The sequence below is a fragment of the Notolepis coatsorum genome (assembly GCF_963971535.1).
Source record: "Notolepis coatsorum genome assembly, chromosome: 10".
Classification (NCBI taxonomy): Eukaryota; Metazoa; Chordata; class Actinopteri; order Aulopiformes; family Paralepididae; genus Notolepis; species Notolepis coatsorum.
This window is the reverse complement of record NC_140174.1, coordinates 118,224,568-118,251,761: the sequence shown is the minus strand read 5'-3', so window position 1 is coordinate 118,251,761 and position 27,194 is coordinate 118,224,568. Positions and strand designations below refer to the sequence as shown.

Below are 27,194 nucleotides of genomic sequence, written 5' to 3'. Positions count from 1 at the left end.
CGGTCAACACTCCAGGACAGCAAGTCATAGGGAGACAGGGAGACGGGACAGGCGTTAGACGGCTCATGAGATTGTAGTAGGCGGACATAGCAATAGATACAAGTGGTAGGCATATATGTGAAAGGAGTAGATATATGAAGTAGGCGTATTATGTGAATAGAAATGGAAGTACTTAACCCAGCAATGAAACCGCATTGACTGTTAATCTGTTAACAGTCTGTTAATACTGTTAATCAGTTGACAGGACCACGGACAGACGGCGGTGAATAACTGATCCAAGGCCTCGGAGGTGCATGTAGAGCAGTCACTACAATCTTGGTCAAGACCCCGAGGCATCCATCACCTTAGTCAGCGCCAGGAGACGGGCACTCAGAGAGAAGGGGGGGGGGGGGGGGAAGAGTTAGAGAGTTCCCATGTTTGTGGTGCTGCAAAGGAGCAGACATGTAGTACCCTGTAGTGCCATGTAGTACCCCGTAGTGCCATGTAGTACCCTATAGTACCCTGTAGTGCCATGTAGTGCCATGTAGTGCCATGTAGTACCATGTAGTACCCTGTAGTACCCTGTAGTACCCTGTAGTACCCTGTAGTGCCCTGTGGTACCCTGTAGTGCCACGTAGAGCCATGTAGAGCCCTGTAGTGCCATGTAGTACCATGTAGTACCATGTAGTACCATGTAGTACCCTGTACCCTAACTAAACTACCCTGTAGTAAACTACCCAGTGGTACCATGTAGTACCCTGTACCATAACTAAACTACACAGATTAATCTAAAGGTCAGTCCCCGACCAGGTGAGATCAGGGTAGGTTGAAGGAGAGAGAGAAAAGATGAGTCTTAAGCAGGGATTTAAAAGCTTCGACAGAGCAGGCGCCCCTGATGACGGCAGGTAATTTGTTCCACAGGTAGGGAGCGCGGTAGACAAAGGCTCTGTGGCCGGCGGATTTCTTTTTAACCCTAGGGGTCGATAGAAGCCCCGCATTTTGTGAGCGCAGAGCACGAGCGGGCGAGTATCGGGAGATGAGATCGGATAGATAGAGCGGTGCAAGCCCATTTAAAATTTTGTAGGTGAGGAGTAGCACTTTAAAGTCAGAACGGGCTTGGATAGGAAGCCAGTGTAGGGCGGACAAAACTGGTGTGATGTGATCAAATTTTCTAGTTCTAGTTAGTATCCGTGCAGCCGCATTTTGCACGAGTTGAAGATTTTTGATGCTTGAATTAGGTAGGCCTGAAAAAAGTGCATTACAGTAGTCCAGACGTGATGAGACAAAAGCATGAATCAGGGTTTCGCATGAATCAGGGTTTCAGCATCAGCCAGAGTTAAAATGGGGCGTATTTTTGCGATATTACGAAGATGGAAGAATGCAATTTTGGTGACATTTTTTATATGTGCATTAAATGTCCTCATGTATTTAACCATCCATAACATAATACAACAGTTCTCATGTATTTAACCATCCATAACATAATACAACAGTTCTCATGTATTTAAACATCCATAACATAATATAACAGTCCTCATGTATTTAACCATCCATAACATAATACAACAGTCCTCTTGTATTTAACCATCCATAACATAATACAACAGTTCTCATGTATTTAACCATCCATAACATAATACAACAGTCCTCTTGTATTTAACCATCCACTACATAATACAAGTCCTCATGTATTTAACCATCCATAACATAATACAACAGTCCTCATGTATTTAACCATCCATAACATAATACAGCAGTTCTCGTGTATTTAACCATCCATAACATAATACAACAGTTCTCATGTATTTAACCATCCATAACATAATACAACAGTCCTCATGTATTTAACCATCCATAACATAATACAACAGTTCTCGTGTATTTAACCATCCATAACATAATACAACAGTCCTCATGTATTTAACCATCCATAACATAATACAACAGTTCTCGTGTATTTAACCATCCATAACATAATACAACAGTTCTCGTGTATTTAACCATCCATAACATAATACAACAGTTCTCGTGTATTTAACCATCCATAACATAATACAACAGTTCTCGTGTATTTAACCATCCATAACATAATACAGCAGTTATCATGTATTTAATCATCCATAACATAATACAACAGTTCTCGTGTATTTAACCATCCATAACATAATACAACAGTTCTCGTGTATTTAACCATCCATAACATAATACAGCAGTTCTCATGTATTTAACCATCCATAACATAATACAACAGTTCTCTTGTATTTAACCATCCATAACATAATACAACAGTTCTCGTGTATTTAACCATCCATAACATAATACAACAGTCCTCATGTATTTAACCATCCATAACATAATACAACAGTTCTCGTGTATTTAACCATCCATAACATAATACAACAGTTCTCGTGTATTTAACCATCCATAACATAATACAGCAGTTATCATGTATTTAACCATCCATAACATAATACAACAGTTCTTGTGTATTTAACCATCCATAACATAATACAACAGTCCTCATGTATTTAACCATCCATAACATAATACAACAGTTCTCGTGTATTTAACCATCCATAACATAATACAACAGTTCTCGTGTATTTAACCATCCATAACATAATACAACAGTTCTCGTGTATTTAACCATCCATAACATAATACAACAGTTCTCGTGTATTTATCCATCCATAACATAATACAGCAGTTATCATGTATTTAACCATCCATAACATAATACAACAGTTCTCGTGTATTTAACCATCCATAACATAATACAACAGTCCTCATGTATTTAACCATCCATAACATAATACAGCAGTTCTTGTGTATTTAACCATCCATAACATAATACAACAGTCCTCATGTATTTAACCATCCATAACATAATACAACAGTTCTTGTGTATTTAACCATCCATAACATAATACAACAGTCCTCATGTATTTAACCATCCATAACATAATACAGCAGTTCTTGTGTATTTAACCATCCATAACATAATACAACAGTCCTCATGTATTTAACCATCCATAACATAATACAACAGTTCTTGTGTATTTAACCATCCATAACATAATACAACAGTCCTCATGTATTTAACCATCCATAACATAATACAGCAGTTCTCATGTATTTAACCATCCATAACATAATACAGCAGTTCTCATGTATTTAACCATCCATAACATAATACAGCAGTCCTCATGTATTTAACCATCCATAACATAATACAGCAGTTCTCATGTATTTAACCATCCATAACATAATACAGCAGTTCTCATGTATTTAACCATCCATAACATAATACAACAGTTCTCGTGTATTTAACCATCCATAACATAATACAACAGTTCTCGTGTATTTAACCATCCATAACATAATACAGCAGTTATCATGTATTTAATCATCCATAACATAATACAACAGTTCTCGTGTATTTAACCATCCATAACATAATACAACAGTTCTCATGTATTTAACCATCCATAACATAATACAGCAGTTATCATGTATTTAACCATCCATAACATAATACAGCAGTTCTCATGTATTTAACCATCCATAACATAATACAACAGTCCTCATGTATTTAATCATCCATAACATAATACAACAGTTCTCATGTATTTAACCATCCATAACATAATACAACAGTCCTCATGTATTTAACCATCCATAACATAATACAATAGTTCTCATGTATTTAACCATCCATAACATAATACAATAGTTCTCATGTATTTAACCATCCATAACATAATACAACAGTTCTCATGTATTTAACCATCCATAACATAATACAACAGTTCTCGTGTATTTAACCATCCATAACATAATACAACAGTCCTCATGTATTTAACCATCCATAACATAATACAGCAGTTCTCATGTATTTAACCATCCATAACATAATACAACAGTTCTCATGTATTTAACCATCCATAACATAATACAACAGTTCTCGTGTATTTAACCATCCATAACATAATACAACAGTTCTCGTGTATTTAACCATCCATAACATAATACAGCAGTTCTCATGTATTTAACCATCCATAACATAATACAACAGTTCTCTTGTATTTAACCATCCATAACATAATACAGCAGTTCTCGTGTATTTAACCATCCATAACATAATACAACAGTTCTCTTGTATTTAACCATCCATAACATAATACAACAGTTCTCATGTATTTAAACATCCATAACATAATACAGTCCTTGTGTATTTCCCATGCTTGATTCTTCTCTCACACGACACTAGCTAGCTGGATTTTAATACACTGGCTTCCTCTATAAACATAATAGTTCCGAGACATTGCTAGCATCAGGAATACATTAGACTTCAGTATTCTGGTGTGGATGGCAGGGTATCTGTGGGGTATTAAATGAATAATTCTCAATTTAAGGCCATAAAAGCATCTTAAAGTCTTACATTTTATATTTGTACAGGTATTACACTTGAAATGTGTTTGTATTCAAGTGGTTGTTTTTTTGCGGGGCTACCAGGGGCTTGGTGTGTCTGGTGAGAGCTTGGTGCGTCTGGTGAGAGCTTGGTGCGTCTGGTGAGAGCTTGGTGCGTCTGGTGAGAGCTTGGTCCGTCTGGTGAGAGCTTGTATGGAACACGCAGGAATTTTATTTGGCGCACAAGTGCAGCCTCCACTTCAGTGTTTAAAAAATAAATAAATATAAATAAATTCTAGTATGGTCGTGAAATTGATATAAAATTTGGCTCCAAGTGGTATTGAAAAGGTCTTAAATTGAACTTGTTTACTGGTTTCCGCTTGAGAGAAACCCTACGTGTGAAGCTGGCTTTTTACGGTGGAGAAAGGCTTGTTGTTTCTTGTGTTAACCTAACCCACCATGACCCCGTTCCTCCCTCCCTCCCCCCTCAGGTTATGTCACGGACGGTCGCTGAATGCGTGGCCTTTTACTACATGTGGAAAAAGTCGGAGCGATTTGATTTCTTCGTTCAGCAGAATCGCTTCGGGAAGAAGAAATACAGCAGCTATCCTGGTGTGACGTAAGTGACACACACACATACCAGCAGCTATCCTGGTGTGACACACACACACACTCACACATACCAGCAGCTATCCTGGTGTGACACACACACACACTCACACATACCAGCAGCTATCCTGGTGTGACACACACACACACTCACACATACCAGCAGCTATCCTGGTGTGACACACACACACACATACACATACCAGCAGCTATCCTGGTGTGACACACACACACACTCACACATACCAGCAGCTATCCTGGTGTGACACACACACACACTCACACATACCAGCAGCTATCCTGGTGTGACACACTCACACACATACCAGCAGCTATCCTGGTGTGACACACTCACACACATACCAGCAGCTATCCTGGTGTGACACACACACACACTCACACATACCAGCAGCTATCCTGGTGTGACACACACACACACTCACACATACCAGCAGCTATCCTGGTGTGACACACTCACACACATACCAGCAGCTATCCTGGTGTGACACACACACACAATCACACATACCAGCAGCTATTCTGGTGTGACACACACTCACACATACCAGCAGCTATCCTGGTGTGACACACACACACACACACACATACCAGCAGCTATCCTGGTGTGACACACTCACACACATACCAGCAGCTATTCTGGTGTGTCGTAAGTGACACACTCACACACACACACACACACTAGGGTTGGAAAAAACTCATAAAATTGCAATTCGATATATATATTAACATATATTGTTTTTACTTAATAGTAGGGGTGCACAATATAGATTTTTTGATACCGATAACTTTCTGCTCCTCAAGGTCGATACCGATAAATATATATATTTATTGTAGGCCTGGGCGGTATAATTTTTTTCACACCGTCATACCTTAATTATCACCATACATTAACGCTTGCTTATATTGAAACACGTTGAGATTAGGGCCGTTCTTTCAACCTGAAAGTGCACTTCCTTCAACCTCGAGGTAAACAAATCATAGAAGGTAGCCACTGCCGCCTGCCGGCACCATCCAGGTATCGACGTGAGCTAACGGTAGCTAGTTAGCCCGGCCGGCAGCCCGGCACCATCGTATCAACGTGAGCCAGTTGCATTAGGATTAAAAAATGTCAACACTCACTCACCCCGTTTTATATTACATTCCCAAAGAAGTGCCTCTGTCTCTCGTAGTCTCGTTGTGCTGGATGAAGTCACTGACGAGTCGACTCGTGGTGCGAGGGTTTTGCTTAAATCCGAACAGACTCCAGTCCTTTAATTGTCCAAATGCGACAGTGTGTGCAAGTTTAGCTCTTGTTTGACAAAACGTTAGCCATCTGTGGTCAGGGAGCTCATCGTGGGCTGGAGTGATGGTGGTTAACTTTGAAGCGTCATCGTTCAATGGTAACATTATTATTATTGCTTAAGCTTTAGCAGCTGCTCAGAGATAGAGGAAATTCATACAGGTTAGTGTATGCTCAGCTCAGCTCTGTGCGGGGAAATACGGACCGCCTCCCCTGCCCTCTGCTGGCCGTGCTGTGTGTGTGTGTGTGCACGCACTTCAACCAACTCGAAAGTTAACTCCGTTTCACTAATGGAAACCGAAACCCAATGCCGTCCCTGTATAAACTCTGTTTCAATGGAAATAGAAACTTAAAACCAACTGTGATTTTGACTGTATTGATTTTCAATACTGTCGGTATTTCTAAATACCCCGGTATACCGTAATACCGCCCAAGCCTAATTTATTGTATTATAAAAAAAAATTATGTATATTCCTGTAGTTTTGACTAGGGTTGCCCCCCGGACCCCGGTTCTAAACGGGAACCAGCATTGAAGAACGCTTCAATACTGCCACCTGGTGGCTGATCGGCGAGTTGCCAAACCGGATATGCCCGTTGGAGCTTGGTCCATCCCCTAAATTCTGTCCGGCCACTCGTTTATCGTCGCGGGACTCGAGACACACACGTGGATATGGATCGTTGCCATAACTCAATAGTCGACATGATTTGGGCGTATATTAGTATTATACAAACCGGAAAATGGATTGCCTCGATCCCCATCACATAACTGGGATCTGTTTGCTCCAGTATCATCCCCCATCGCTAAGAGGAAGCTGCCGTGAGTTTCAGCGTTTTTGATTATTATGATCCATACAAACTGCTCTGATCTATATATCACCCATACTACATGAAGCATTTAACGACGATCACGGAATTATAAACGACCCCCCCCCCCCCCCCCCGTTCACCCGCGCATGATCAGTCATAACGTTTAGGACCATGTACAGTTGACATTTTTTATATAGCGTCGATCGGTATCAAACGGCATTTGATAATCTAATATATGCATTTATGCCTATATCTCACGTTCTAGGAATTACTGCAGAAAACTATAAAAACATATTTATACTCTAGACGGTATTTTCGTATGAATGAAAAAGTGTACACACTTTTTTGTACTTTTTTTTTTATCGGATCTATCAATAATTTTATCGGGATGACGTCATAATAGCTGATATCGGCCCGATAATTATCGTGCATCCCTACTTAATAGCGAATGTGAGATAATCCAACAAGCGAGCTAGCTGGCTGCTGTTATTGCTAACAGCTAACGCTAGCGGAGCAGTCGAACATCTCCGGTCTCTTCATCTTTCTTTTCTGTTCTCCCAGCTCTTAGCAGACTGTTATGCTACCTGGCTAGCTAGCTACCTGTACCCAGCATGCCGTTCAGCGGTGTAACAGTTAATAGGGTCCCCTCAATACACGACACAGTGTATAGGTGCTGGTAAAAACAAGGGATTATTATTTTTTTGATCAATTTCTTTTTATTATTACCTACATGAAAACACATGTAATAACCACAATAACAATACACAGAACTTCACAGGGAGATAACAGAAACAATAATAATACAGAAATAACAAATTATATATAAATAAAAAAATACAGAGTACAACATTTTAAATTTAAAGGGGTACTATCTCATAAATGGCCTTTCCCAGTATTCAGCACCGTTTCCCGGCCGTGTGGCCCTATATTAATAAAACTTATGTCTCTAATTCTCAAAAAGGCGTATTCTTCCAATTCACCTCACAACATTCACCCTCACGGAACTGAGTCATCTCAAAATGTGCATATCAGTGATGTCAGAGATTTCCCAGCTGCATAACAATGTGGCAGTTGCCACCGGGCCACACAGTGGTTGGAGCCCAGCCTCAAAACGGCCTAAGGTCCTGAGGTAGAAAAACGCTGCTTTTGAGTACCCGAATAGAAATACAATGAACCTTCTTGAAAAACAAAAACCTACAGAGGTGTTCCATAGACTCACAGGAACCGTGTAAAAGTGCCCAAATAGTGAAGAAATAGCAAAATAGCTCCCCCCCCCAATTAAATCCCCCCAGTTAAAGTCAAGAGGACAACACAAAAGACAAGACAGACAAGACATTTCCTCCTCCCACGAGACCGCCGGACTCCCCCGGACAAGCACCCCAACCCCGCTCAGCCGCACACGGCGGTTCTGACCTTTTCAGCTGCTGCGACCCACAGTTCAATCCCAGCCTGCCCCACCCCAATCACCCGCGCCGTGGATATCTCAAGATAAATCACATCCAACAGTGTTAGGGACCAGTTAATCACTGTGAGCTTCTCAGGCTCCTTCCATCTCAATGCTATTAGCTTCTTCGCTGCTGTGACGCCCGCTAGGATAACCCTTTTTTGTTGTACGGACGCGGGTAGTGTTGTTATATCGTTCAGGAGTAGCGTAACAGCTGTGAATGGGATTGTTAAGCCACATAGATCTGAAAGTTTGTCCGTTATTGACCTCCAGAAGCGGGCTACTGGTGGGCAATCCCAATACATATGCATATAAGTGCCAGTGGCCCTTTGAGAGCACAAAGTGCACTGAGAGTCGGTTACCAGTCCCATAGCAAATAGCTTCCTAGGTGTAAGATAGGTCCTATGAATATAATTAAAATTAATTTGCTGGTGATTGGGGTTGCGGGAGGACAATGCCACATTTGTCCAAACCTCATCCCAGTCAAACTCGGGGTCCAACTCCGGGATATCCACACGCCAGATTGTATCCAATGATACATTTTTATACGTGGATTGAATTAAGAGCGTATAAAAGTCTGAGACAAACCCTCTGGAGGTTGTCCTGTCCACTATGAGCCTGAGGAAGGGGTGTGGGTGCAAAGCTTGAGCCCACGGCACGCCATGCGCCCTCAGCGCTGACCTTAGTTGAAGGTAAAGAAAGAAGGACTCGCCGGGAAGATCATACATTTCTTTTAAGTCCTGAAACGCTCGAAGGCCGTTCTTATCATGAACTCCCCTCCTTTGCCATTGAGGAATACTAACCGGTTTGTGCCCAACAAGTAGTTGCTGGTTATTAAAAATTGGAGAGTCCAGGTGCCATGGGCATTTAACCGCACACGACTTCTGTAGATTACGCCATGTTTGGATCACGTGAGTTATGATCGGTCCATATCTTAGTCGGCATTTTGAAATAGGGATAGTGGAGTATACTACATCCTGTAATCTTTTTTTTTTTTAAACTTTGGCCATTCCCCTGGCTCTTTTTAGCGTTTATCGCATTTATTCTGGTCAAGAATGACCGACAGAAACAGGCTGAAGGGGTACAGATGGGGGGGAAGACACTCTGGGAAAGGCACGGCTGCAGTCCGGGATTCGAACTCGCTAAACCCCAGATCCGTGACGAGCACGGTTGTCCCCGGCGCCGAAATAGCGCTCGAGGTACGTGGTGAGCTACTGGAGCTCCCCTACATCCTGTAATCTTAGCGGTGAGACCGCCGCCGCTTCTAAGGAGCGCCAAGATACAGCATCTACAGGGTCTAGCCAGTACATCAGAGGTCTCAGTGAAAAGGACCAGAAATAAAGCTTAAAATCAGGGATTGCGAGGCCCCCATCTTGTTTCCTACGTTGAGTGGTAGCTCTTTTGATTCTCGGGCGTTTGTTATTCCAGATAAACTTAGATATCATCGATTGTACCTTGCGCCAGTGGTCTATTGGAGGGGGCAGGGGGAGCATTGAGCTAACAAAATTTATCCTAGGCAGGACGTTCATTTTGATTATGGAAGCCCGGGCTTGTAAGGAGTTAGGAAGGGACGACCATCTATCTAGATCCTGGTGTATTTTATCATAAGTACCCGTGAAGTTGTATTTAGTAGTTTGACTTAGTGTGGGGAATATCTCTATGCCTAAGTATTTAAAATGTTCCACTATGGGGATATCAGCTGGTAGTCGCACCGCCTTGGCCAGCTCATTAAGAGGTAGGCAGGCTGATTTGTTCCAGTTAATCTTAAAGCCTGACAATTTACCAAAGTCGTCGATTATTTCCAGTAATTTTGTGGCCGACTGGGAGGGGTCATTCATAAAAATCAGTAGGTCATCTGCATAGAGAGCAATTTTGTGTGGTGTATTATTGATCATTATGGGGACGATGTCCTCCGATTGCCTAATAAATTGGGCCAATGGTTCGAGGGAAAGCGCGAATAGTCCTGGGCTCAGAGAACAACCCTGTCTAGAAGATCTGGAGACTGGAAAAAGTGTGGAACAGTTTTTGCCTGTCAGTATCATCGCCGACGGCGAGGCATACAGGACTTTAATCATATGAATAAAACTCTTTCCAAGTCCCATAACCTCAAGTACCTTCCACAGGTATGACCATTCTAGTCTGTCAAATGCCTTCATGGCATCCAAGGACAGAACTGTGGCCGGAGCTGTATTGTCTTTACTGTTATCGATTACATGTAACAGCATCCTAAGATTATCTGCAGCCAGGCGCCCCGGGATAAAACCAGTTTGATCACAGTGTACCAGTACCGTCATAAACTTCTGCAGGCGGCGGGCCAGTACCTTGGCAAACACTTTAAGATCGGCCCGAGAAGACTCAAGGGCCTATAGCTACCAGTCATTGGGATCTCTATCCTTCTTGAGAAGTAAATAAATCAATGCCATGTTGCCATCTCTTGAGAACTAAAACAAGGGATTATTATTATATTTTTTTATAAAACTATATTCGCATAAACTATTCAATTTAAATTGATAATTGAATTACTATTTGAGTCCATACGAGACGCATAGAGAACTCAATTACTATATTATACAGTGTAATTACTAGGGGTGGAACGGTTCACAAAATTCACAGTTCGGTTCGTATCACGTTTTTTGGTTTAACGGTGTTCGGTTCGATATACGTTTTTTTTTTTTTTTTTTTTAAATGTAACACTCCAAAAATACCATACATCAGCATAAAATATATAGCCTAAAAATAATCCAACTTTTCAGTTATTCTCAAGTCATGCAAAAACTGAAAGAATGAGGCAGTTTGACATCAGGCACATTATTTTGACAGTGACCGGTTAGAGCTAGGAGAGATGTTGGTACAGCAAGAGGGGCATTGCCGATTTTAAACATTTGGTAAAAAATAAGGTTTACAGCGGTTTGCCTTAAATACAAAGACCGAACTGGCACACAAAGACCGAACTGACTGAAAAATATAGGCAACATTTGTCAACGTATTAACTTAGTGCAAACAAACAAAATAATTCTATTTTTTGTGGCCACATTATAGACAAAGGCCATCAACATAAAGTATTGATTGATTGAAAATTGTATTAACCCTTCAAGGTTGACGGGGCTTTTTGGACCCGTGGGCGGAAAACAAAGGGATTTAGAATGACTCATAAATGCTCTGGAAGTCGCGCTTTTCAGAAATCTGTAAAAATAGAAAAATGACAATTTCGAGTGCTTTGAGATGTACTATATATGTCTCCTTACTTGCTAAACATAATACGACTTGTAAATACGTTTAATTCTTGCTAGATGGTATGCTTGTAATTATCTCCGTTTGCCAGAGAACTACAGCGCGTCACGAAACGCACATACACGCACGCGCGCACACACACAAGAGAAGTGTGTGCGCTGTGAATAGGTGTTAGACCCTGCAGAGGTGAGAGGTATCAGAGACCAGTCTATGACGTCGCGATAAAACATTAACTACTTGCTTTTTATGTGCAAGGAAAGAAGGAAGAGGTGGACGTGGACTGCATTATTATACCTTCAAAATAAGCCATCAATTGTCAAATTTGAGACGATAGTTTTCAATCAATGTCCTATCAAACATTCTGGTAAAATCCTGGTACAGTCATTACCAATTTGCAGCAGGAGCCTCTGAAGAGAATTCAGTGAATTCAGCTAATGATAAGGGAACTACACTCCTTCCCAGAATGCAATGTGATGTCAATGTCAATGACTACTTCACACCATGAAACAAAGGCCCAGCAGGGAACAATTACGGCTGAATGGGGGTATAGTGTGACTGATCAATACAGGCAACACGCACTTTGATTTGATGCCATGCATACACACACTAGATAGACAGAGGTTTAGATATTTAGATAGATATATAATAGTAATATAATAGAAAGAGAGAGAAAGAAAGAAAGAAAGATACAGAGAGAGAGACATTTATAATAATAATAATTATTATTATTAAATAGAATCATTTTCTATAGGCTTGCCGTGGTAGTCAGTGATACTGGTGTATACACACACTAGATAGACAGAGGTTTAGACATTTAGATATATATATAGATATATAATAGTATAGAGAGAGAGAGAGAGAGAGAGAGAGAGAGAGAGAGAGAGAGAGCTCCCGTCTGGTAGAGATTTGGGCTCTACTGAGCCTACCTTTCTAGTTGAAACGTTGCAATTTTTACATCATGCGTAAGCTGTCAACTAACTAGACAGAAAGAAAGAAAGAAAGAGATAGAGATAAAGAGGGAAAGAAAGAAAGAAAGAAAGAAAGAAAGAAAGAAAGAAAGAAAGAAAGAAAGAAAGAAAGAAAGAAAGAAGAAGAGAGGGGGAGAGAGAGGGATATAGAGGAAGAGAAAGAAAGAGGGAGATACAGACAGAGAGAGAGAGGGAGAGAGAGAGAGAAAGCTCCCGTCTGGTAGAGATTTGGGCTCTACTGAGCCTACCTTTCTAGTTGAAACGTTGTAATTTTTACATCATGCGTAAGCTGTCAACTAACTAGACAGAAAGAAAGAAAGAAAGAAAGAAAGAAAGAAAGAAAGAAAGAAAGAAAGAAAGAAAGAAAGAAAGAAAGAAAGAAAGAAAGAAAGAAAGAAAGAAAGAAAGAAAGAAAGAAAGAAGAGATAGAGGGAGAGGGGGAGAGAGAGGGAGAGAGGGATATAGAGGAAGAGAAAGAAAGAGGGAGATACAGAGGAAAGATGGAGGGAGAGAGAGGGAGATATTGTCACCCACTGTACAAGACTGTACAAGAAATTCCTTCTGTAATGTACTGATTTCTTTTGATTTCTCTGTTTGAGAGAGAGAGAGTGTGTGTGTGTGTGTGCAGGGGAGTAGCTGGGGGGGGGGGGGGGGGGGGGTTAGGATGATTCCAAGGGCCCAGCAAATGCCCCAAATTTTTTTATAGATTGGGGGCCCCACATTTTTTAATAGATTGGGGGCCCACAAATTGATTCTTTCATGGGGCCCAAAATCTCCAGCTACGCCCCTGTGAGCGCACCTTTCTACTCTAGAGAGCTGTCATCACCGCGATGCGCGCTTGAATGAACTGCGAGATAACTCATAACTCGTACACACACGCACTCTGTCTCTGCCATACAGTAGTTTATGTTGTTTTAGCGCGACGTGGGTATATACACGGGCGAGGATGAAAAGCATAAGACTACTTTTAATACATAAATTAACGTTCCGTCGGGTCCCGTGTATTCTCGAGAATGATAATAATAATGCAGGACCTCTTCAGATTATATTATCAACGACAGACAGTGAGAAACACAACCCCCCCCCCCTCGCGCTGAAGAATATGCATATTAGATCACTCAGTGATTAACACCTATGCGCTGTTTGTGTGTGCGCGCGTCCATGTATGTGCGTTTCGTGACGCGATGTAGTTCTTATCGCAAATGGAGATTATTACAAGCATACCATCTAGCAAGAATTAAACGTATTTACAAGTCGTATTAGGTTTAGCAAGTTGGGGGACGTATACCTTACATGTCAAAGCACTAGAAATGGCCATTTTTCTATTTTTATCGATTTCTGAAAATATGTCCTTTTTGAGCATTTAAGAGGGATTCTAATTCTTTTGTTGTCCGCTGACGGGTTCAAAGCTCCAGCGTGACCCCTAAGGGTAACAAATTGCAGAAGGGCTGGGCGATTCTTGCTAAAATGTGAATCACGATTTTTCTCTCTAAGAATTGAGATCACTATTCTCTCACGATTGTTATTTTTTCAATAAAATCATTTAAAAAGTCAAGTAAAAAGTAAAAGAAATTCAAATTAAAAAAATTATTTTATATATATATATATATATTTTTTTTTAATCGTCATAACTTAGAAATGAGATTGCATAGGTCTATGAATCGAGATTGTGATTTTTCGATTAATTGCCCAGCCCTACAATACAGTACAGCTCAATACACACAATCGTTAAGAGGATGCACAGAGTATGCATATGCTCAACAAGCACTAGACTTTCTTATCAAAAAGGAAAAGTCAGTGTTATTTAAAATAAATAAATCATGTGTACTAAATATATATTTACTTTTTAATTGCATGAAACATTATGAAGTATTCTCTTATGCCGTTTTTCACTGCATGGTACCTAATCAACTTGACTCGCTTTTGCTATTTGAGAGTCTTGCTAGCCGTATTTGAAGTGACATCACACCAGGAAGTAAATAGTCAACAGTAACACACAGCATTGGAACCTGGAGAAGCCCTGATGATATAATATAAACGAACAGTTAATAAACGTGAAGTTATCTTTAAACCTCTGTTGTCAAGCCCTGTCAATATACCCCCCCTTCCCCACTAATGGATCTTGTGTCGTGGAGTCACTTCGCTGTGAGCATTTCCGCGGTTAGCTTGCGGCTAACGTTATAACCGAACAATACACGCATGCCCCGAACCGTGGAGGTCGTATCGAACGGTGCACGGTTCGAATGCGAACCGTTCCACCCCTAGTAATTAGGAATGTATTCCTTTGCATGTCTCTCAGGCACGCTGACATGTGCACATTTCACCACCGCAGGGGTCAGAGGGTGGGGTCTGAGCTATTTGACCCTGGAGCAGGTGGGGGAATTCAGTGCCACATTGAGCGTCAGTGGGATCAAACTTGTGACCTTCCCGTTATAGGACTGTTTCTCTGACCACCCTATCACCGAACGCCTAGTTCTATAATAAACATAAAACATAAAGTTTGGAATTCTTTTATTCTTTTTTTTTATAGATTATTTCTCTGTTGTAACAATGCTTCTTGGCAATATATTTTATACCGTTGGAAAGCCTGTTTATTTACCTTTTTAAATTGTGGCCCATTTGTAAGGAACATGCATTTGTGGGATGAGCAGCACAGCTGAGTATGTGGGTTGCGGCCATGAAAGATTTGACAAATCTTATTCAAACAGCTTATTCTGCTGTTGCTATTGACTCTTGTTTGGTGGATTGGATGATTGAAGTCTATCAGTAACAAGGAAGAAACTAGACATATTGGCAATTTTACAATTTATTAATTTAACAAAGAGTCAGGAGCCTCAGTAGCGTGTGGAAGAACCATACACAGCCACAACAGCCTGGCAAAAATATTATTTCTTTAGAAATTATTGATATTATTTTTATTATCGATTTATTAAAATATATCGCGATAATTATTGTTTTATCGCCCAGCCCTAACCTTCGTCAGAGTATGGATTCAGAATCGTAATTTCTAACAGTTCTTGAGTTCTGCAGCCGTTGGTTCTCCAGCTGCTGGCAGCGGTCCCAGGTTGTGGAGCCTGTTTGCCGCCGTCACGAAGGACCTAGGGGGTGGGGGGGGGCTGGGCGGGTATGAGTCTGTAGCTGAACGTGCTCCTCATCTTGGCTAGCTCCTCATAGAGGGGGGGGGGTTGCTGGTGTCCCTTGAGTTGAGTTTGTCTTCATTCAATAATTGTCATCGACGCAAGAGCGGTGTGCGTGAATTTCTTGATTTCTATGATATTAAGCAAAAATACTAGTGCTGTCAATAGATTAAAACAAATTAACTAATTAATCTCTCAATTTTCTGTAATTACGGTAATCTAGATTAAAAATCGCATTTTTCTACTTAAGACCGAAGCTTGTAACAGATATTTACTTGAGTAAAATCATGGAATTAATGTAAAATCAACACAAAGAAAGTATATTTAGATTCAAAGACTATTTTAATAGCTTTCTTTGAATACAGTTTCTCTCCTGTGAAATACAAATGTTGAACAAAACCATCAACATTGACTCAGCTAGACCGCTTTCTTATATCAGCGGCGCTAACAGAAATAAAAACAACCCATGTTAAAGTGCAGATTGGCTTAGAGCAGGGGTGTCAAACTAATTTTCACAGAGGGCCACATCAGCATTATGGGTGCCCTCAAAGGGCCAAAGACCGTATAAATGTTAATGTAATGTAAAATAAATGTAGCTACTCATTTACATATTGTTAAACATGTTGTTTCTGTATTTATTACTTATTCAAGTTATACATATTGCATATGCATAGATGTAAAAATATATGTTAGCTTATGTTATTTTAACAAATAATTTTAGTTTATCAGAACCCCATATTACTCCATCAATCAATGATCAAACCATTCAAGTAAATAACAAAGAAGAATATCATCAAATACAAGCTATGACATTAAGTTTGTTCAAAACCTTTTTGTCACAGTCAAGAGGGGCAGAACTAACAACTGTGAGCTGCAAAGAACGCGTGGGACAGATGTAGCAGATGTTACAAAAACAAATGGCTGCACACAACCTTGCAGAGGCCATACATCCAACTAATGGAAGATAGTTTAATTAACTTTAATTAACAGATTGCAGAATGGGTACAGTACAGTACAGCTCAATACACACAACTGTTAAGGGGATGCAGACCAGAGAAAGACTTTCGACTTGTTTACATCAGGGTCCCCCATTTTCAATTCGTAATGAAATTGCGATTATGTGTCTGCATGAACACACAACTGTAACTGTACTCAAAAATAACAAAATAAGGGTCACAACTATATTGGTCAAGTTTTGGGTGGGACTTGTTTGCGTCCCTACAGCTTCTTATTCAATTGAGCGAGATGCTCGGTTATGTCACACAGCCAGCTTGCATCTGACAGTTCAGACAATATTTCTTCAACCCTTTGTTACCTATTCCGCCTGGATCTTTTTTGTATTTTGGGCTGTAAAATTGTCAAAGAATGTCTGAGGAGTAAGTGCTTTTGGCTTTTTTCCTTTGTTACTTCATCAATACCTCAGATGTTCAACACACATGTATGTGTAATAACTAAGGCTGTCAAAGCTTTATTAACGCATTAACCCACAATTATTTTAACGCCGCTATTTTTTAACCCAAGATTAATGTTAAAAAAATATATAATTTACCAGAGCTCTTGGGGGGCCACATCAAATGACGTGGCGGGCCGCATTTGGCCCGCGGGCCATGAGTTTGACACCTATGGCTTAGAGCAGTGGTTCCCAACCTTTTTCCCCCCAGGGACCCCCAAACATCTCTGATGAAATTCGCGGACCCCCTCCTAATAAGATACCATAAAATACTTTTTTTTTTCATTTTAATAACAAACTGCTTATACACAGGCATATGCATCACAATTAGACCCACTATGCTTCTTTAACTTGTGCCTTCAATCAACAAATCTCATCTTGCACCATATGCATTTCAAAATGTTTGGCCAATATTCAAATCCTGTATTCATCCTCTCAAATCAGTCCCTAATGGTGAACGGTTTGCATTTATGGAACAAATCAATGCAACAAATTAAACTAAATATGAGACAGGAAATTCCAATCAGTAGCAGAGAGAATCTGTCCTAGCTGGGTTTAATACCTTTTTTTTGTCATTTTAATAACAAACTGCTTATACACAGGCATATGCATCATAATTAGACCCACTATGCTTCTTTGACTTGTGCCTTCAATCAACAAATCTAATCTTGCACCTTATGTATTTCAAAATTTTGGCCAATATTCAAATCCTGTATTCATCCTCTCAAATCAGGCCCTAATGGTGAACGGTTTGCATTTATGTTGAATGAAGTAAGAATCCACTGCAGTAAAAATATCCTCACCTCGAGTGGTGGTAGTAAGGTTGACTGACATGAGAATGTCCTGCTTCAGATCCTCATTTTCAATATATTGCACATAAACGATGAGCACAGCCTCGTCTGCGACAGTTGTAGTTTCATCAAGTTGTATGGCAAATGGACCCTTTCTAAGCTTTTCTGACAGCTGCTGCTCGCAATCACTTGACATCTTATCAATTCGGTATTTCACTACATTGTTCGAGAGTGGTACTGATTTTAGTTTATCCGCCACCTGTGGGCCGCACAGTTTCTAAACCATTTTGATGCAGGCTGGTTTGATGAGCTGCTCGCCAATATTGTGCGGTTTCTTTGCTTTTGCAATTAAAAGCGAACACTCAAAGGAGGCTTCGGTAGCCTTCTGTAAATCACTGCCACCCCTGCTCCACGCTACTCTAACATCAACAGGCTTGTTCGCCTTGAGAGACTGTTCTTTCCTCCGAAAAAAGTCTGGATCCTTCCCAACGGTTTCTGGGTGCTTAGACGCCTGATGTCTCTTCAGCTTGCTGGGCTTCAGGCTCGAGTTTGCCAACTTTTCTCCACAAATCACACACTCAGGTCGTTTGTCTGGTCCCTCAGTGAAGCCCATGGTGATGTAATTTTCGCGATTGCTGTAGGTCCTAACTTTTTTTGCAGATGAGCTGCCATCATCTCCTTTTCGTTTGTCACACATTTTCGCCTCTGGCGGCTGACTGCAGACGAGCCGAGAAAGTTAACTAGCGTGCTAGGCTAGCTACAGAAAGTGATACAGTCAACTGATTCGCGTTTTAGCGGCTACCCGGTAGCCTACTGTTAACATTCAAAAATCATGTCTAGATGTTTATTTATTTATCTTTATTTTTTTATTGTAGTGGAGAGACTATTCATGCTTTTGATGATAAAAAAAAAATAAAAAAAATAAAAATAAAAAAAAACTCAAATCATCTGTGGTCTGGCGGACCCCCTGCGCCCCCTGGCGGACCCCCAGGTTGGGAATCACTGGCTTAGAGGACGATAATGTCTTGTATGAACTACCAGTAATATAAATCATATTAAAGGGGCTATGTATTGCTATTCCTAGCACTATTTGGGCAACTTTACACAATTCCTGTGAGTATGTAACACATCTGTAAGGTTTATTCCAAAAATAATCATTGTTTTATATTTCTAATCAAGTACTCAAAACCAGCATTTTTCTGTTTTAGGATTTCAAGCTGTTATTGGCTTGGCTCCACCCATACTAGCAGAATGCTTTGAGTGACAGCCACCCACCAAATAGCTCCGCCCATCTCCCCGTCCTTCCCTCAGGTGAAGATTTTTTATTTCGACTAGGGATGCCCCGATCACGTTTTTTGCCACCGATACCGATCACCGATCGTCGTGAGCCATATCGGCCGATACCGATCCGATACCGATCGTTTTTGATTAAAAAGAAATTAAAAATTATTTTATATAAATTTTTTTTTTTTTTTTTTTTTATAAAATATATATATTATATAATTAGACTTGTACTTGTATTATCTGCGAGACATCGCCACCACGCAACAAGTAAAAATGCTCGCTATCTGCAAACAGCTCCACTATCTGTGTACTCTAGTAGCCTCCAGCTCCAAAAAGGATTCTCCGGCGCTGCAGCGGGACCCTATTGGTAACGTTATGCTTTGGTCATTTCACATTCAGCAAGCCCTCAGCTCGAATACGCATTAAATCAATGTTATAAGACATTGATATCAAGAGCTATCTGTAGCTACTGCTAGCCGGCTAGATGACGTTAAGACAGAACTTTAGTTCAATGGGACATTTCGTTTTGAACAGTAAACTAACGTCAGCTAACGCAAGCTAACGCAAGCTACCGGAGGTATGAACATGGACTACTAGATTTTCTGGATCATTTGTTGATATCAGGAGCTATCGGTAGCTAGCCGGCTAAATACCGTTAGACAATGCCTACTAAACGTGAATAGTTGACTGGGTAATTTTGTTTAAACAGTAACGATAGCTAGGTAGCTAACGTTAGCGCAGGTCGAATGCACTACAGACTCGAGCAGAGGAGCCGCACCTCTTTGTTTACAAACTATACACGGGGGCGGGCGGGGCTAGGGAGGAGGAGCAGTTTGCAGGTCCTGTGCGTCTGAGACAAGCGAGTGAGATATCCACTTGATCAGTTTCCGCGATCGGCGAATATGACTCATTATCGGAATTCCCCGATCGCATATTTATACTGATTATCGGCCGATAACGATCGGTGGCCGATCGATCGGGGCATCCCTAATTTCGACACGCAAAACATATACCGATTTTACTAACTAATACAACATGGCTGTACATTATGTTTGGGATCCAGAGAGCGACCCACAGTATGATTCAGAGGAAGAAGTCGAGTTGCAACAGCGAGGCTTGCAAATAGTTTCCGATTGGTAAGTTTATTACAACGTTACGTTAGTATAATGGCTTGCCGAAAAGAGCGAGTAACGTTACTTACTTGACCAGCCAGCTTTTGCTTCGATAGCTTGCTATAAGTAACGTTACCTTGTTTACCTCTGACTAGTTGTGTTTGTATTGAGCAGTTTTTAATTATGACTAGCTTGCTTCAATAGTTTGCTATAACGTTACTTTATAAAGAGCAGCAGTTATATACAGTGTACTTCTGTCGCGTCCCGTCGAACACACACACACTAACGTTAGATTGTACTCACCCCCCAAACAATGGTTCCCCACACACACACACGTGAACGATATATCTACTTACTACTTCTGTCGGGTCCCGAATAGTAGGCACAACACCTTTCTTTAGAAGAATCCAGGATGTCACCCCAGCATCAAAAAGACCTTGATTGACAACGTCTTCGGCGGAAAAATTTGCAGTACAAACCCGAGTATGAGACGTTGCGACAGAACTAGGAGGGTCCCCAAAAACGAACTTTGTCCATTGCTGGCGAAGTTCGGCATCCACAGGAAAAGTGTGCAAAGACGTATTAGTAGTACTAGCTTTACAGCCAGGAACAGAACATGTCCTGTAAGGCCTGTGGGGTTTGCTGGGTTTGCTCATCGTGGAAGATATGAAGATGCAAGTGAACGCACTCCGTTTTCTCGGTACCTCTGTATTCTCGGTAGAATGGGGGCGGGCGTTAGGGGGCGGGCATTAGCTCCAACCACAGAGCCAATCGCATCACTGTGCGCTACCCAGCGGCTGTATGACACGTATTGGCCGTTCAAAATATTACCTGATTTACTAGACCAGGAAAGGGGCTGGGCTGAATCTGAGCAATCCGCCAATATGGTATTTAGACCCTAAAACACATTGATACGAACTCCTATTACTATAATACAATGCTAGAGACTGTAAAATGACATTTATAATACATAGCCCCTTTAACAACAAAAATGTGTTCCATCTTCATGTCAGATGATTTTCAAAAAGGTGCATGAGTCAATGCAAAAAAGGAACAAGCAAATATACTGCTGAAAGTTCAGAACGTTGAAAAATGTTCACTCCATAGATTAATTTTTTTAACGCTTTAAATAATTTAAAATATTCTCACAAGCATTTATAAACAGTATTTCAATGCAAAAGCCTTAATTAAGCATACAGCACTTCCATACATCCGAACTGAAATAATATAGTTATTATTGTACAGTATATAAATCAATACTCAATATTAACTTATTTAACATCACCCAGAACTAAAGTGCAAGGTATCTTTCCAATGGACTAACTCAAGCCTCTCTTAACTCAAGTAAACCTCCACCACCCCATAGAAAGCTACACACTTACCGTATATATATCTATCCACATCGGTATATAATCCTTTTTACATATCTGTAGATACTATATCTATTACCCACTCTTACTAGTTACGCTGCTGGCCAGTATGACTTACTACCATAGTGTCTTTATACCTGTATCACTGTACATATTAATACTACAACTCTGTACATACATCTGATTAGCACGATTACTCAGTAGTAGGGGGGTGTAAATATTTGACCCCACTTCGATTCGATTATGATTCTTCAGGCAACGATTCAATGCATCATGAAATCTCTTAATTTGACCTCGATGCGATTTGACCTTAGGATCGATGCACCCTACTCTGTAGTACTAATTTATATATTTTATTATTTTATATAATAAACATTTTCACTCTGGTGCCAAACCTCTTTTTGTTGTACTGTACTTACTTGTGCTGTATATGATGACGATATACATTTGAATCTAATGTAATCTAACAGTGTTTTACTTGCTGTGAGTGGTTGAAGTTAAAGTTTGTCCCACCCCCTACCCTACAGGGACCTGATGGACAGGCTGGTTTTACTTGCTGTGAGTGGTTGAAGTTAACGTGTGTCCCGCCCCCTACAGGGACCTGATGGACAGGCTGGTGGACGAGGCGGAGGGCTTGGCGGTGGACAGCTCTTCATCAGTGTGTTCCGGAGGAGGAGGAGGGAGGATGGAGGTCACCACAGACCAGCAGCTCAGCCTACTAAACTCCATCACAGCCAGCGACCTCACAGGTCAGTAATAGGGGGCGGACCTCATGGGTCAGTAATAGGGGGCGGGGCTTGCAACCTCACAGGTCAGTAATAGGGGGTGGGGCTTGCAACCTCAGGTCAGTAATAGGGGGCGGGGCCTTGCAACCTCACAGGTCAGTAATAGGGGGCGGGGCCTTGCAACCTCACAGGTCAGTAATAGGGGCGGCGTCTGTATAGTTTTTCCGCCAATTCGCTACATAATAATAATAATTGTTACGCATATTCAGCCCCCACAGCCCTGAGTAACATTGTCGTCCCTCTCCCCCCGCAGCCCTGAGTAACAGCGTGGCCACGGTCTGCAGCCCGGCGGATGGCGGCTGCCTGGACTCCTACAGCTTCCCCCCCCTGGAGGGCCTCCACCGGGGGGCGCCCCTAAGCCACGAGGAGTCCCTGGGCTTCCCCCCCGGAGGGGGAGGAGGAGGAGGAGACATGCTCGACACCGGCTTCTACCACTCGGACCTGGGCGTGGGGGGGGGCGTGTGCGTGGGTAAGGACTGCGAGCGGCCCTCCAAGAGGCTCAAGATGGCGCTGCCCGACTCCTTCATCGGCGACGTGTCGGTGGGGAGCCTCGGTGGGGTGGACTTTGAGGGCCGGCGGGGGCCACACCACCACCACCACCGCCACCACCACCACCACCGCCGGATCACGGGCACCGCCAAGATGGCCGCCATGTCCGTCACAGACTTCGGGAGCCTGGGGGGGGGCGTCGCCGGGGAGCCCAACGGGTTTCTGGGAGGAGTGCACGCGCACCGGCACCACGCGCAGCACACGACAGCGCTCCAATCAGAGTGATCCCCCCTCCCCTCCGCACACCATCCTGCTTGTATATAAGACTTGGCTCACTGGAGAATCGGATTAAAGTATATATGAAGTATATGAATATACTTTTTGGTTTTTGGTGTAATATGACATCAGTGATGTCTTTATCGTATAGAACTAAAAATCTTGATTTCTCAAGAGTTTATATAGCCATTTATTTTATGTTATTTAAATTTAAATTCTCTTATTTTTTTTTGCTCGCGGTCCTGCGATGTTCAACGTCGGTTGGGTATCTTCCTCTTCTACCACAGACACACACTTCAGAGCTATGTCATCCTGCCAAAAAAATTATTCTGATATTGTTTTCTGCCTCTATTGTCAGTCGTTAGTATTTCGTTTCTTTCTTTTTTTACGTGGTACTTTTTATTTTTTATTTTTTTGAAGTGTTTCGTTTACAGGTACTCTGTAAACTAAACACTGTAAAAATCCTATTTGGAATCGTGTTTCAAACCATCTCCAAATGTGTTTTGGATCACAATAGCAGATTTCTTTATTTCTTTGCTGTCTGAACATTAGCTTTAGTCTGCTTCTTTAAAACGTTCTTAACAGTCCAAAGTGGCCAAATGTTTCATGAGAATCCTTCCTTTTTTTCCTTCCTTCTGAATAACCATTCTTAATTAATCTCTCATACATTCTTGTCCCTGTCGAACTCTGAAGCCGAAATGATCAAGAAATGCGTGCGTGAAAGTAACATCACAAGTAGGCTCGGGCGATACGCCCCGATACTGGGAAGGTATCGCGATACCCAGCCGTTAACCCTTTCACTGCAGCACTACCAAACGGTTAACCCTTTCACTGCCACACAACAGCAGGTTAACCCTTTCAGGTTAACCTTCTGTAGTGTGGCAGTGAAATGGTTAAAAACTGCCCGATGCTCCATCTTATTAGTATTGATACTTTTAGAATATCTTGGAACTGCTCATAGCGGAGTCTGGGTAGAGTTACGTTTTCTTTTCCAAAAGTGGGGAATGGGAGGGGCTGACCCCAAAACCCTCTCTCTCTCGCTCTCTCATATACATTTCCTGGTGTTTTAGGTTTTTGCCGTGGTATCGTTTTAGAACCGGTATTGTGATACTTAGGCTGGTATCGGTATCAAAGTCCAAGATTTTGGTATTGTGACAACGCCAATCACAAGGGTCACTTTCCAATCGAGTAGGATTAACAGTCACATTAGTAAAGCCTTTATTGTGACAATTATCGAAATACAAAGGTAAACGAGGTGGCTGGGGTTTGTTGTCGTTAGGCACAGTGACGTACTGTATAGTTTTCCTTTCATTCATCTGTGGCACGATTTACACAAAACAAAAACAATTATTCTTAAAATAACTAAATTTGACTCGCTTAAAAAAAAGAAAAAGATTCTTATGCAATGTATGTGTTTGTGTTCTGGAATTATCTTGTTTCTGAAAATAATTATTGATCTTAGGATGCCTGCGTTGGCGCGTTACCAGTATTATTTCTTTATTCGATGCCACTCTTGATCCGCTCTATTTGAAGCTCCTACACTGACCGTAGAGTTCGCCGTGTGTTGCCCTCTCTTGACTTTCATGTCCATGTTTGGAGTCTAGTAGCAGAAGATTTGAGCGGTTTCCTCTCGACTGAATCACGCAATTGTGAATTATGAATCGTTGGCGTTGAAATGGATGCAGTAGGTGCGTTTACTTATTTATTTGCATTGTGAGTTGAAAAATTAAGTTTGTTTCAGGGGTACATTGAACAGGATTCACGTAGAAACAGGATTCATGTCGAAACAGGGTTCACGTGGAAACAGGATTCACGTAGAAACGGGATTTGTGTAGAAACGGGATTCATGTAGAAACAGGATTCACATAGAAACAGGATTCACGTAGAAACAGGATTAGTTTGCAGCATCTAAGTCCTAATTGGCTTCAACCGTTTTAACTCGCATCACACATCATCAGAAGATACTCACTTCACACATCATCAGAAGATACTCACTTCACACATCATCAGAAGATACTCACTTCACACATCATCAGAAGATACTCACTTCACACATCATCAGAAGATACTCACCTTTATGTCAATGTCTTTGTTTAATGTAAATAATTAGCAAATAGCCTTTAAAAGTCTATGAACTGACCTCTTAAACTTGTGAATCTGTGTTGAAGATACAAAGATTTAATTTCATTCCTTTCTTGTCAAAAGGCAATAATGTGTAAATATGTACAGACGTTGGGGCCTATGTTTTTTGCATTTTTCTGATTGACCTTTGATTGATGTTTGACCTTTTGGGGGGAGGGCGGGGTTGAGGGGACACGGCACTAAGGGACGAGCTAAAACCACGCATGCCAGCTGCGTCCATTCTCAAAAAGTACCACTAAAAATGGCTTTACCTAAGACGTATTAATATTACTCAATGTTGCATTTTGCATTTAAAATGTGCAATTGTGTGTTTTAAGAACCTCTTTTTTTCTTTTTCTTTTGGGGTGCGGGGGGGTTCCATGCGTCATTGTTTGTCTTGGTGGGAAAAGGGACAGCTGCTGATAATACATCCATGGAGAGGTAGGTTCTCTCCGAATACAATGTGCATAATGCAGTAGGTCCTCTGAGCTTTTCTAGCTTTAGTGCAGTGATATTTATTTCTCCTGTGGTTTTTGTACAAAGACTCAGAAAATACTGTCTGAATGTAAAGGCCATTGACTAGTAGTAGAAACAGTAGGATTTTCACCACCCTGTCCTGAATTCTTGAAAATGTGATATTCTATTGATCTCTCTGGTATGAGACTTGTGTGTGTGCGCGTGTGTGTGAGAAAGCACTAAACAAATTTATTTTATATTTTGTATTGTGTTTTGAAGTTTAAAAAGGAATAATAATTATAGCAGTTGTGGTTTTAAGAGGGGGAAAACACAAGAAGTCCTTTGAAGAAAAACACCTTTGTGAATAAAAACCAACAAAACATAGACATGTATATCCAGAAATATAGACAATCAAAACATTTAATATCAGAAATGTTCAAGAGGATATCTTTATTGTTTATAAGATTTGTACATAAACATTGAGGTTTTTCCTTTTCTTTTTTTTGTTAAACATTATTTTGTATTTTCTGTTGTACTTTAATACCTGGTGTACAGATCCAGAAATAAAGCTCTGGAAAAGGTTCAGAGGCCGTGGTTTTCTCTGGAATGAAAGTGGCGTGTTTGAGGAGGTTGGTGGGACTGTGTTGTAGTCGAGTCACTGATTGATTGATTGAAAACTTTAACAGATTGCAGAATGAGTACAGTTACAGTACAACTCCATACACACAATTGTTAAGGGGATGAAGACCAGAGAAATACTTTCGTCTTGTTTACATCAGGTCCCCCATTTTGAATTCATAATGACATACACAACATACAGGTATTCAGATATAAAAAAAAAAGTACATAATGTACGTTATGTTGTAGCCATAAGTAATATATTTACGTATTTTCAAATCTAATGTATTTGTAGAGCCCAAAATCACATGGAATCTCCCCCCCCCCCATGGGCTTCACAGATCAAGAAGAAACATCACAATAGATCCACAAAAAAACATAAAATCCACATATGCACATAACGCCCCCAGACTTTCCCGTACGTATTGTATCGGCAAATGTCCAAAAACGAACGCAACAAGCAGGAGTTGAACCAACGATCAGCGCAGTCGTGGGTGAGTGCTACCACTATCTGACTAGTAATATTATAGTTCAGTTTGGGGTTTGATCCCCAGCAG

The 27,194-nt window shown here is 41.1% G+C and overlaps 1 protein-coding gene across 1 annotated transcript in view; it reads left to right on the top strand.

Moving 5' to 3' along the window:
- The window catches only part of mier3b (mesoderm induction early response 1, family member 3 b), a 59,776-nt gene extending 34,057 nt beyond the window's left edge, over positions 1-25,719 (top strand). The window contains exons 11-13 of the mRNA XM_084323958.1: positions 4,881-5,008; positions 22,490-22,641; positions 22,931-25,719. Of these exons, the coding sequence (XP_084180084.1) occupies positions 4,881-5,008; positions 22,490-22,641; positions 22,931-23,451 (801 nt within the window). The 3' untranslated portion in view covers positions 23,452-25,719. The remainder of the gene's footprint in view (positions 1-4,880; positions 5,009-22,489; positions 22,642-22,930) is intronic.
- The last annotated feature ends 1,475 nt before the right edge of the window (positions 25,720-27,194 follow it).